This window comes from Meriones unguiculatus, chromosome 12 (assembly GCF_030254825.1).
Source record: "Meriones unguiculatus strain TT.TT164.6M chromosome 12, Bangor_MerUng_6.1, whole genome shotgun sequence".
NCBI classification, from domain to species: domain Eukaryota; kingdom Metazoa; phylum Chordata; class Mammalia; order Rodentia; family Muridae; genus Meriones; species Meriones unguiculatus.
Window position 1 is genome coordinate 28,265,478 of NC_083360.1, and position 13,678 is coordinate 28,279,155.

Consider the following 13,678-nt stretch of genomic DNA (forward strand, 5'->3'; position numbering starts at 1 on the left):
CTTCATATGGGCCTGTGGGCAGTGCCCTGGAAGGGCCTAGCTGGCACCACAGAGAAAATGGAACATTTCCATCTTTTACCCAAAGCTCTGGCCTCCTGGATTGTGACCCTCCCTGACCCTCATCTGTTCCTTAGCCTTGTGTGAGTGGTAATGGACACGGAGGTGCTGTTTCTGGGTGCCTGGTTTTGGAACATTCTATTAGTCTGAGACTCTGGTCCCCACCACATGGAGAAAGCCTGAGAGTGGGGTGTTTCTGGATAGGAAGGCTTATGGGGTTCTGGCTCTGCCTTGTTCATCTGGGCCTGAGAGTCCACTGTCTCCAGACATGTCCTCTGAAGTCTGTTACCTTCATGCCTTTGTCTGCCCTTCCTGGATGCGAATCCTGATCTCAGAGCTATGGAATCTGGATATACGTAGTCCTCTGTGCTGGGGGAGGAAGGGACCACGAGGAAAGATCTGGTGGCTTGCTTAAAGTCTTCCACTGTGCTGATTACACACCAATCCTGGTGACAGGAGTGGCCGTCTCTGCTGGCACGCAACTTTCAGCCTGGGTACCTATAGTAGCTCACACAGAACCCCTGTAATGGCATGGCTTTTTCCAGGACAGTCTCAGCAGAGGTCAACAGGGCAGGGGACGTAGCTGTGTCATGCGCAGGTACCAGGAGAAGTGGTCTACTTTCAATATCCTGAGAGCCCTCCTGCCATGCTGTCGCTGTGGATGCACCCATCAGTTACCTGTGGAGGGTCACCCATCTGGAATATGTGAAGACCAGTACTGTAATCTGGGTTTGAGGGAATCAAGGCCATGATTCTGGGAATCGGACACGGCATCTAGACATGCCATCTGGCATAGAGGCAGACTAGATCTCTAATCTTTAAGAACTTTCTGCCACCCATGAGCCCAACTCAGCGAACTGGGGAACCCAGAAGTTCTTGTTCAGGTGTGGCTTCTAGATTCCAGGGCTGCATGGGCCCTTCCCTGGGTGCATGGGCCCATCCCTGGGCTTGCTTCATTCCTTTAGATACCAGCATCACATTTGGCCAACTTAACAACCAACAGATTTTCAGGCTTGCTGCGTCCTCCAGGCCCCTGGCCCTAGGTCACTATAAAATGACAGCAGCCTCGATGGTCTTGGACAGTGTTCCAGGCGGCTTTCCTCTGGAGATGGGATCACTGGCTGCAGGTCCCAAAGAATCCTGCCTACCAAAAGGTCACTCTCTCTTTCTGCTCTTCTTGGGGCTTTCTTCCCTTGTGGCCTAGGGATTGCCACCCCGAGAAACTGGTTTAGAAGTGGTGTGACTTTCCCTTGGCCTCTGAAACTGTTCCTGACGTCCTAACTAAATGGCTCAAGTTTGCGTGTCACCTTCCCAGGTGAGAAGCCCGAGAGTGTCTCGCCCCTCCCAGTTTGGTAGAGTACCCCCTAGGCAGCAGCAAGGCTTCCCAGCTGCACGTGGGTATCGAGATGCCCAGGCAGTGCCCCTTTCCTCACAGCTGGTGGAGGGGCCCAGCTCAACCTATAGACACGCTTGCTCCAGCAGCAGACAACTCTAGGTTGACTTACGGAGCCTTCAGCATAGAGGCCTGTGAAACTTTCACAGCTTCAGCCTGTGCCCAAGGTCCAGTGGCGACACTGGAAGAATCAGCAGTGGCTCAGTGTTCTCACAAGGACATCTCTCTCGGGCTGGGTTGTGGCACAGGAAAGATCCAAATTTGACACTGCTCACACTTGGGGATTTTGGGGATAGTACGACCCCCCCTCCACTTGTTCCCACTTTTTGTAATTATAGACAGGAAACTGAAATCCCCAAATCATGGTTCCAGTCCTCTGGAGGGACAGTCCTTCCCCTGGGACCCAAGAGGAACGGGGTGCGCTGTGGTTTCTAGGATGGACAGCCTATCTCACTGTCCACCCTGACCCCTGCACTGTGCTGTTTGGCTGCCACTCAGCACAGGCTGCAGAGAAAGCTGCTGCTTCAGCCATGCTGTCCTTGAGGAGCTCCTGGGGTGAGGGCCTGCTCTTCTTCCCTACACTAAGGGTACTGCGGAATCTGGGAGCTGGGTAATACCTGAAAACAGGTTGAACAGATAGATCAGAGCCTGCAATGATTCTGGGCCCTTGCTCTTCAGGGCTCCCACCCACCCAGATCGGAAGGGACCTTCCAGCACAGATAGTTTTCCTGAGGGTCATTGTCAGGTGTGCATCATTGGGCTCATGTCTTTAAAGTGTGCAGATGCCACTTTCTGGTAGGAAAATGTAAACACTGCCATTGTAGAAAAGGAGGTAAAGCAGGGAGTCGAGGAAGGGGACAACAGTGGGACCTTCTCTTGTCTGTTGTGGACTGCTCTCTAACTTTCCCAGAATCGCCTAGAGTTTGTGTTAATTATTTGCTAAGAGAAAGAAAGGACTTTAGGCTGGCTTTATGGAGCCTTCAGCATTAGAGGCGTGTGAAGTTCTCAGAGGTACCAGCCCCACTGTGTGTTGGAGCAGGGAGAGACGACACGGAAGGGGTCAGCAGTGTTCAGTGTTCTCGCTAGGACATCCCTCTCGGGTTGTGGCATGGAGGAACGTATCTTCATCAGGTCCATATTGGCTGCTGGCCTACCATTTTGAAGGATGTTTTTAGCAAATGAGCCATTTGCCAAACCCTTAACCCCAAATCTTTCAAACCCTGATCCAAGGAATTTGGAAACCACGGACCCTGACAGAGTTCCTACCTGACCAGGTCTCATCTGGTGGTGGCATTTGATGGATGGTCATAGCCTATGTGGTAGAAGTGTCTGGCATCTGTCCACTCAGGCAATCTGTCAGAGCCCCTGCTCCCATCTTAATCAGATCACGTGGTCCCCGCCTCCAGTCCCTTTATGCTTCATGTCCCGTTTCTCAGTTTCCAGGCAGGAACTGTCCCACTTGTGGGTATGGTGAGAACAGCTGCCCTTCTGAAGCCAGCAGTATACAGGGCTGTCCTGTTGGTCCTTGTCCCTCTGCTGAGCTGCCATTCTTGGCCACTAAGTGAATCTGTGGGTCTGATGGAAGTTGCTGCTGTCAGCCTTAGTGCCTACCTCTCCTCTTGTCATCACCTCTGGCATCAGCCACAAGGTGCAGGATGAGTAAAGATTCAAGAGTGTGGGTCAGGTGGAGTCCTTGTGCCTGGGCATAGGAAGCCTGTGCCCTGCCAGCCACACTGAGCAGTGGTCCTGTGGAGTTCTTGTCAGGTGTGTTCTGTGCCAGGCTCCTGTGGACCATGGGTATGTGGGGACATATTTGATCAGTGATCTGAGGAAGCAGCTGGCTCCAGGCCTGGGGGTTGTGTGAGAATCAAAGGAAGGGCCAAGGAGAGGCCCCACCCTGCCTGTCCCCCACTGTAGCTCTGGGTTGGAGGCAGTGAAACGTGCTCAGAGACAGGACATGGAACTCGCCATCTCCTGGCCTCTGGTAGGCAAGGCTTATGTGGCTAGTACATCTCTGTGGATATGTCAGATTAGGAAGGCCGTGGCATGTCACATGCAAGTGTTAGCAAGTGTCCCTTTGGTCCCTGACAGGACAGAGGAGTGGCCTCCTCTCTGTTCAGGGACCCTGCGGAGATGAGTGGGTTTTGAGTGGTGACTCTGGTGACCTCAAGCTGTGCTTTGGGGTCTAACTTATAGCTTGATCCACAAGGACACATCTGTATATGGGCCACAGTTGGCTGTTTGTACCTCCCACTTTCCTCATCTTGCTCAGGGCTGACCAGTGGGCCCAGCCTGTCCAGCTGACAATGCCAGCACATAGGATTCAGGAAATTCTGGCTAGTTATACCCATGTCCTTGGATGATGACCCAGCTCAAAACAGTTGCCTAAGAACCCAGGTGTGGCCCTCGGGAGAGAGTACCCACTCGTGTTACTGGCCAGCCAGGCCAAACAGTCTCCTTTTCACCCAGGCTAGACTGAGCAGGGGAACTTGTGTGTGCACGTCACAGATGTTAGAGCATCTACTGCAGACAGGTCTTGTACATCACACCCAGGGGGTCGTCAATGAGGGGCTCACGAGGTACCGAAGACTACACATGAAAGGCAGGTAGTGTGCACCTGAGACAGGCAGGTGACCCCAAGGGAGGCTTCCCACTAGAGGAACAGCCATGGGAAGCTGTGAGGTGGGGGCTTTGCAGGCCCAGAGACCATGTTTTCCCATTAGAATAAGAACAGCAAACATCATTTGGAAAAAGCTTCTGGTTTATGTAACACTTACTTGGTCAGACTCCCCAGAGACCCTGTCAATTCTCAAGGTAGGTTTTACTGATCCTGGTGGGTCAATGGGTGCTGGTCTCTAAGTGAAGGAACTTGAATTGTCTCAACATCCCTATGAGGCAGGCACGATCCTCCCAGTCTACAGATTGGAAAACTGAGGCTCAGCAGATAAAGGGCCTGCTCACTAGGGTGGAGCTCTTGCTTGCTGCCCATGCTACAGACATTCTACAACCCCAGAGCCTTCCCCAGGGCTCACCCAATGGGGTTTGTTCTCCTGATTTTAAGTACACCCCACACTGCTTAGCACCAGGGTGACTGGAGTCTGGGTGAGAAGACAGATTTCCCCTAGGTGAATCCTATAAAGTCCAAATGTCCCCTGTGGGTAGTGGCCAATGACCCAGGGCCCTCCCCCAGAGAAGTCCAGAACCACTCCTATCCCAGCTGTACTACTGGGAGCCAAGCCTGAAAGATCCCAGCCTGAGAATACCCAACTTCCACCCCTAGCTATTGACACAGGCCATTGGCCTGACTAGTGACAGTCCCTCGACCCTACCCTTACCTACCTGACCTGCCTGCCACTGCTTTGGCTCAGAGCTGGGTGCTCACCCTGCACAGGAGGACACTGACAGGTTTCTTCAGGCCATCAGCATCACAGCATGGCAAGAGAGGGTGGCTTATTGGGGCAGGGGTGAGAAGACTTCCTGTTTGTGGCAGGGGTAGAGGGGACCTTCTGTTTGTTAGAGACAGCAGTGAGGGCAGAGACAGAAAGATAAAGCTGTCCAGCATCAGGAGAGCATGGCTTTGAATGTTAGCTCTGCTCTGTCCTAATTCCCTGCTCAGAGCCTCAGTTTTTTCATCTATGACATGGAGATGAGATAGTACCCACCTCATAGGGTCCCCTTGGGAGGCAAAAGGCTGCAGGTGGGATCAACCTTGGCAGGTTTGGGGTTCTGGTGGCCACAATCATGGCTGCTCGCTGTTTTGGGAGGCTGGCTTTTTCCACACAAGGCGCTGGCAGTGCTCCAGAGCATCACACATCTCAGCGGCCTCCGGGCTCTTACACCAGAAGCTGGGGCCCATGACACACTGATCCGTGCCTAGAAGTGGAACCTTGGGGTCGTGGCAGGCCCCCATCTTCTTGCACAGGTCTGTGGGGTCCATCATGAACCGGAGGCTCTCTATGAGCACAGGTTCATACTCCGCTACGAATCGGTTGCACTGCAGCACGTACGGCAATGGCAGGATCCGGCAGCCACCTTTGAAGGCATTCAGGATGTCTCGTTTGGTGCTCTTGCGGTCCAGATTCTGGGAAGACACACCCAGTAGCCTTTTGCACCCATGGCAGAAGCTTCCCTGGTTTTCCTCATCCACCAGCAGGGGTGGCGTGGTTGTCTTAGCCCTGGAGATGGACCTGGCCTGCCTTTTGCTACCACATAGCCTGATGGTCTCACACACTTTCTCTGGGGTGATTCTGGTCACGAACTCCACCAAGTTAGGGCTGTAGGTGTCCACCAGGTTGATGCACTGATGGACCAGAGATTCGGGCATTATGGAGCACACTCGTTCCAGGGTGTGGCTGATGAGGGCTTCCGTGCTGTTGGTCGTGAGCCACTTTTCTAGCTCCTGGATCACGTTCAAGCACACATCACAGGTCAGGCCCAACTGCATCTGTATCTCGTTCTTCCTCGGCAGCTCCAGCTCCAGAGAGGGGACTCCATCCACAGCAGCCACTTGACCCAGTCGGTGGGCAGGCTCTCTCTGTTCCTCACAGAAGCCCCCCTTCCTGCAGACCTCCTGTGGGGGGAGAACCTGCAGTGTTTTCTCAGCGGGGAAAAATTGCTGGCGGATGTAGTTCTTGCAGAGGGCAGCCAGACCAGGCCCCAGGGACTCACACTGATCCTGGACATTTATCTCAGCCAAGGTCAAGTTAGACTCTAGAGCACCATGGAGGCGGGAGATCAGCCGGACACAGTCTCGGCACACGGCACCCCCAGGCATCTGTGATGGGTGGAAACTCAGGGCCCCATTGGATAAGAATGGAGCCATCACCTCAGTTGCATCCTCTGGGGTCAGCGGACTCTCCGAAGTGGTCGTGGCTAGGTACCTCTGTAGCGGCTCACAGAGAGTGAGCGCAGTGCATACCGGAGCCAGGTCAGTGCCTGGGATTCCACTGAGCATGCGCAGGACATCTGGGCTATAGTTGTCCACCATCCGCTTGCACTTTGCCGAAGACTCCTGGCTTGGAAGCCACTCACAGGTCTTCATCACTGATGCCAAAATGTCCGACTCTGTAGCATCTGGGTTCATCCCGTTACCAGCAGCAGCCGCCACATCCTGGCACAGACTGCAGGGCAAGGACTTGGCTGTGGGCTTATTCCAAACAGCACTCTGGCAGTACCTCACAGCCTGACACCTTATAGCTGCCTGCAGGTCCTGACACCATACCTCCGAGCCCTTGGCACACTCCTGGGGGCCCGAGATGGGGCTGGCCTTGGAGGCCCCCAGGAGCCCAGACAAGAGAATCAGCGCACACAGCATAATGCCCGTGGTTCCACTGGCTGCTGCCTCTGCTTGGCTGTTGCTATAAAACTTGCTCTCCTGCCTGGCCTGCTCAGCAAGGTGCCCCCCTCAGCCCCTCCCCAGCCTGAGTCATAGCCCCACCTGCCTGGGTGCTGGCACCATCCTCTTTGCCTCTTGGCCTTTCCACCTTCAGGGAACACCTCCTTCTCTCCCCTGAATAATGACTATTTACAAAGTCTAGCTTCTTTGGGAATGAAGTTTCTATTCTGTCACACCAGGGCTGGAAGAACTGAATTCCTAGAATGACTTATTTCTAACTGGGTCTCAGGTCCACGTGCCTGCCACAGGCTCTAGTCCTAAGCCCACAGAGAAGACCATTGCCCCCACAATGCCTGTGTGAAGGCTGCTGGCATGCAGAGCCTTTCGTTCTGGAGGCTTCTATGGGAGGCCACATAGGGGCTGGTCCCCAGCAGATGAGCATGTTTGATGAGGCTCACAAAGACAAAGGGGTTCTGTTTCACTGTTAGGTCATTTGTTATCCTCTGTAATTTTGGAAATAGGCATTAGGCAAGAGCATTGGCGCCAGGCAAACACACAGGTGGCCAGAGCCTCATCCTGTTGATTCTGCGGAGGATTCTGGAGCCAGACTCACCTGTTATGATTGACTTGCAGCTCACCGTTCCCACAGGAGTGGGCAGATCAGGGACCCTGGGGGCTCCATGAAAGCCCTGCATACCTTAGTAGTGTGAGTCCCATACATATGTATCTGTGGCTCAGACCCTGGGGCTTTGGGAGCCCAGAGGAATCCACTTCCCAGTTATGTGGGGCAGGAATCCCAGCTGCCTTTGCAGCAGCTTTGCAAAGAATGCAGATGGTGCCTCCCGTTGCCCTCCTTCTAGGAGGCTGGGCTACAGAGAGAATATGGAATGAGGTTCACTGAGCCCTTTAAATGACTGCCAAGGTCTTTGTTTCCTTTGGGCCAGGGGAGGAAACAGGCTTGGCGAAGTGGTGAGAGGTCGTGTTCTCTTAGCTGTAGGGCCACCGGGGCCAGCTTGGCGAGCTGAACACAGAGGTGGGGCTGAAGACAAGGTGCTCTTATCTAGACCTGCCTGGGCAGGCCTGGCTGACTCACCCCTAGCACCGTACCTGGTTGCTGTTTATGGAACACCCCCTCACTTTGTCTTTGGGGCTCAGGCATTTTTTCAACCCTGCAATCAACTCTGTTTGCCAAATGTGTGACCTGCCATTTGACTGAGTTTTGATGCCAACTCCCCAGAGTCCATCAGATCTTGCATTTAGGGGTTCAGACTGTACCCTGGCTCAGTCCTCTCCACCTGCATCTCTATGTCAGGATTCTTATGGCCCGCTTCAAGATCAGCTGCTCTTAGGAAGACTCTGTACTGATGTTTACCAGTGTAGCCTTCAGGCCTCAACTTAGGAACCACCAGGAGAAGGTGCCAAAAACAAGAGATAGGCAGGGCATGGAACCTCTGTGTCCTATCTGGGAGTGTAGGCCCCCAGCCCATCTGTGGGTTCTCTAGCCAATAATCACCAAGTCTCACTTAAGAGTTTCACCCAGAGCATTGTCCCTTCCCCAGAGTTGTGGGTGAGGGAGGGATGAAAGTCCCGGTACTTCAGGCTCGCTGGTGGGCAGCACTATCTCAAGGACACCAGCCCAGATCACCTCACTGGTACAGGCTCAGCAAATGCTCCAGGCTTAGAGCCTCTGTTATATTTTGTCTTGATACAGGCTCTAACTTAGGAGACAGTGGCAGAAATAGCTCAGAGAATGCTCATACCTTTCCAGGCATACTATTAATATTTGTTTATTCTATCTGCACCCTATTTTCTTTTTATTCATCCAACCGTTTATCTACCCATCCATCTAGCAACCCATCCATCTATCTGTCCACCTATCCACTCATCTATCCATTTGTTCATCCATCCATCTCTGTCCATCTAGTCATCCATCTACCCAGTTATCTATCTATTCATCTGTAATCCACCCACTCACCCATTTTCCATACATACATACATACATACATACATATGTACATATGTCTGTCTGTCCATTCATCATCCAATTATCTGTCTACCCATTCATGTGTCCATCCATCTATCCATCCATACCTTCATCCATTTAGCCAATTTTCTAGCTGCCTAACAATTATCTAATTGTTCATTTATATATTAATTAAGCCATCTACCCATTTTCCTTCTTCCTTGCATCCATCCAATTATGTATCTATCTTTCCATCCAGTTATCATCCATTCACCATCTGTCTGTCTATCCATCTACCCATCCAATTTTTATGTCTTTCTATCCATCTGTCCATGTTTTCATCCACTTATCCATTCTTCCATCCATCCATCTATCCCATCTATCACCTGTCTACTATCTTTATGTCTGTTTGTCCATATGCATAAATATTTGCATGCAATGTGTCACAACTCCTGTGGGTGGCTGTGGGCGAAGGCATTGTGTCCCTTTGCCCACTTCTTCCGTGTATCATTCCGAAGAATGAGGACATTCTCTCCCATAATCGCAGCGCATTTATCAAAACCGAGAGCTGAAATGTTGACACAGCACTGTTATCCACCCTACACCCAAGTCTAGGCTTTCCAGGTGCCCAGTTCTGGAAGTTTATCTCCCAGACATAGCTCTACCCTAGTCACATGATGTCCAGACTGTGCATGTTGCCTTGCTCATGTCTGCCTGGGGCCCTGATAGCCTGGCCTTGTCTTCTGTCACACTGGGGCATAGGCTGGTCACCTTGCCCAGGCAAGGTGATGTTTCAGCTGGGTCCTATGGTGGCATCCTTCTGCACTGCCTTGGGTCCTCTCAGGGCATCAGACCCAGAGGCACTTGAAACTGGTTAGTGTTTTTCTGTACAAAAAAAGCTTTCTCCCCTCTCCTCATCCCCATCTACTTTCTCCATCTTTTTTTTTTTTTCCTTAAAAGAAAGACTTGTGGCTTTTGCTTTTGTTTTTACTGTTTGTAAATCTGATGTATTGTGATTTTGAACTATTGTTTGTGAGTATTAATCCATCGCCATTTCTGGCTGGTCTCGATGCTCAAATGGCTCCAGTTTTGACCTGTGAAGCACATGGAGCAGTCGAGTATCTCTTACATTTGTCCTCATCATGAGTCCCTCATATGCAGACATGACACCACTCCACTTCTCAGTCAGACCTGAATTCAGCTTCCCCTCCAAGGAAAATGTATAAAACCATATATGGAAACCAGTTGGGCCTGCTATGCCATTGTCATTTCCAGCCCCTCACTGATGCAAAACAATGACACTCTACTTCTAATTGGTGAGGAAAAAGGATAAAGATGGAGGGAAAGATGTATGCTTGTGGAACCGTAGACACATGTCTATAAAATAATTGTTTGCCTATGTGTACATAAGTGCATGTGACATAGTCATCTGTCTCTCTCTCTATCTATCTATCTATCTATCTATCTATCTATCTATCTATCTCTCTGTCTATCTATCCATCCATTCTTTCATCCATCTACCCACCCACCCACCCACCTACACCCATTTTTGTGAGCCCATTTGCTCATATGCATTCTTCCGTGTAGCAGAGTACAATACAGCTGTCCTCTTTTCAATGTTCAGACCTCCCTTGCCTAACAGTTAGAAGCCTCGCTCTTATTATCTTTAATTTATCTATTCACTCTCATTTCTGAATCCAAATGCATTTAAAAAATTAGTTTCAGAAGCACTAGCTCACTCCATTGTATAAAGCAAAATCTACTAGCTGGAATTCTGTACCTATTGACAGTGGGCTTTATTCTTCTGAAGAGGAATTTATACACACAAAGTGCACACATTTGAAGTGGGCAGGTCAGTGAGTGCCAGCCAACACACATGCTCCTTTAAATCATCCCAATCAGGAAGCACAAGCCTTGCTTCAGCCCCTTTCCAGTTGCTCAGCTTTCCTCATTGTTTGATGCCACGGAGTCATTTCCAGTGCTATGTGATCGCGCATTCAAACAGAGCACTATGCTCTTCCCTCTGCATTGTAAGATCTGTCTGCGCTGCCTTCACAGCTGTCCACAGCAGTTAGTTCCCTTGTGGGGTCATGCCCACCGTGTGGTCCAATAATAATTTGTGTTTCCACCGTGGGCTGACATTTCTGACTTCTGGTGTGCGGTTGTTGGTCCCTGGCACTCTGAGCATCTTGGTAATATGATGTGGGCTGTGCAGGTTTCTGCAGGGCGTGTGCCAAGGCTCCCCTCTGCTGAGTGCCAGCCTTCTCGAGCTGTTCTGAAATGGCTGCACCTGCTGTCGCCACCCAGCTCCACTGGTGCCTGTCATTCCTCATGTTTCTGATTTCAGCCCTTCAGAGATGATGAACAAATGCTCACTTACCCCCTGCCGTTTAACGTTCCATTGCTGTTGTTGAGGTTTTTAGAAATCCTACTTGTTCCCAAAGCTTTTGGAACAGCGTTTGTTTTGTATTCCCAGGGAAAGATTGGTCGGGTTTGGTTGTGGTGACATGTAGGCAGGTGGCTGGGGACCATGTTGTGGTGACTCCCTGACCTGGAAGATGAACCAGGGAGGAAGCAGAAGGGGGCTCAACTGCTCATCCCCGTGGGAGGTAAAGGGGTTCCTGCAGCTGCCTGACTGGTTACTGGAACCTGAGGCCAAGTACGGCTTGGTTAAGAAAAGAGCAATTCATCTTCCCAGTTCCAAGATCAGAGGCAGAGCTGAGGCTCTGGGGGACCTCCGCAGATCTTGGCTGAACGCGCAACTGACCATCCCATCTTTGCACCTGTCAACAGCTGGATTTCTTCTTGATTCCTATGTTTGGTTCCCCCTCTTCATAAACACCCAGACATAGATTTAGAGCCCCAGTGGAGAATAGCCTCAGCTATTCCATGAAGACCTGAGGTTCCCATGGATCACATCACAGATGCCAGGGGTTATACTTGAGCATACTTTGGGAACTCCGAGGTCATACATCAACCCAGAACAGCTGTGTTCTGGACTCCAGTTTTCCTTGTTCTTAATCTTGCACTAGGGCCTGGATTGATCCTAGCTCTGGGAAGCCTTGGGGGCAAAGCACTGTGGTAGAAAGCTTGTTCAGGGCTCCCTGGGTCGCTGAGTCTCTGGGATCACGAGGCCTGGGTGTTTATGAACCTCTCCTTTGCCTGGTACTGTCACTCACTAGGCTGCACAGGCCCAAAATGCTAGAACTTAGACAAAGAGACCCCAGATCTGAGCCTTTGCTACTGGCAGCACTGTGAGCCAGACACAAACCGTAAAAGCCCAGAAGACCATCATGGCTTTGACAATGTAGACATCATATCCCCTGACCTAGGGCCTGAATGAATTACTTTGCTGCCCCATGGTGGCTGGAGCCCATGCCATTATATGGCTCTTAGGCTGTCTGATTGTCTGTCTGTCAGTCAGTCAGTCTGTCTATCTATCTCTGTCTCTCCCTGTCTCTCTGCACTTCCATGTGGCTAGGACAAGCTCATTCTCCCAATACTGATTAATTATCTTTCTGTACTGGCTCCTGGGCAGCCATGCTGTCTTCCTCGGAGCTCTGGTCCTCCAAGGATGTCCACAGACTCCTGAAATGTTTCCCAGGCCACCTCTGTGCAGCTCCAGATCTCAGATCTAAGGAGCCTCCTGGCACACCTTTCCCCTGAGCACTGAGGGGAACTGAAATACCTCATTCAGGATAAGTAGGTCAGCACATCCCAGGTGGAGGGAGGAGCTGGGTCCCTCTTCCCATGTTGGAAGAGGGAAAGCACCAGGTCTCAGAGCTGAGGCTGGGCCTCATGGATTTTAGTTGTTCTCGTGTGGGCATTCAGCTGTTATTTACTGGGCATTGATTCTGCACCAAGTGCTATTCTGGGTGCTGTAGATACTTGAGTTAACTAGATAGATGCCAAACTGAGCTCCTGGGACTTATACTCTAGGGGAGGGAGTGAAAATTGAGCAATAATCACAGTAAGTGTGATAGTGGAGAGTTAGGGGAGGGAGCAGAAAGAAATTCTGTAAGTTGCAAGATTGGGAGGATCCAGTGGTGTTTGGAAATGGCCTTGGTGACTTGGCAGTATTTGGGTGAAGATTCCAGAGAAGGCGTGGGAGAAAGCTGGGAGGGAGTCTGATTATGTACTAAGCAGGAAGGCTGGCATGTACAAAGGTCCTGAGGCAGGTGATACAGGAATGGCAAGGAAGCAAAAGGTTGGATCAGAGTGAGTGGGGGAAGGAGCAGGAGGAGCCAGGATTAGAAGGACCAAATACTAAGGACTCTGGCTGGACCTTTGAGGGAAGTAGGGGGCCACTGCAGGGATTTGAGCAGAACAATGATATGATCTGAGAAGATTTGTGTGGATCAGCCTCAGGCAAGGGAGGCAACTGGGAGAGTCAGCAAGCAGCAGTTAGAGGTAGTAGGGTCCCAGGAGTGGGGTGGGAATGGGTGGTGACCTTGAATTCCAAATCTGCTGGCGGTTAGACTTGCTGGTTGGTGGTTTAAATTGGGGACAGGAGAGAAAGCATTTGAGACCTGAGCTGTGGAGAAAACTGTCCGGAGGAGGAGCCTAGGCAGGCACACCTGTCTCGGGTGCCATTGCATCACACAGGGGAGAGCAGGTGCCTGCTCAGGGTGTGGTGTGGAGGAGGATGGGGAACAGAGAATGGGGCCACACCGTGGGCAGTGTGAAGGAAGGAAGGGCAAGCACAGGCTTGCACCATGAGGTAGCTGTCCCTCCCCACAGAAGGAGCATACTGGGCTCAGGCAGGAAGTGGGGACAGGAGATTAGCATGATGTAGACACAGCCTGTGGGACATCAACACAGGAGTCCAGACACCCCCGCCCCCTCACACTCCCAGGAGTTAGGCCTCAGTGGGGAGCTGGGTCCAGGAACAAGTGTGGCATCCCAGTCTCTGTTGGCAGTTGAAGTCCTT

General features: G+C 51.4%; 2 protein-coding genes across 3 annotated transcripts in view; one reads left to right on the forward strand and one right to left on the reverse strand.

The window, feature by feature from the left end:
- Window positions 1-13,678, forward strand: part of Sorcs2 (sortilin related VPS10 domain containing receptor 2) — a 353,595-nt gene that overhangs the window by 167,588 nt on the left and 172,329 nt on the right. The window lies entirely within an intron of this gene.
- Window positions 4,200-6,818, reverse strand: Psapl1 (prosaposin like 1). The gene has a single exon (XM_021630597.2). The coding sequence runs from the start codon at window positions 6,762-6,764 to the stop codon at window positions 5,190-5,192; it is 1,575 nt and encodes a 524-aa protein (XP_021486272.1). The 5' UTR covers window positions 6,765-6,818; the 3' UTR covers window positions 4,200-5,189.

Excerpts from the sequence above, each read along its gene's own strand:
- Psapl1 (XM_021630597.2), bottom strand. The coding sequence starts at position 6,764 with ATGCTGTGTGCGCTGATTCTCTTGTCTGGGCTCCTGGGGGCCTCCAAG.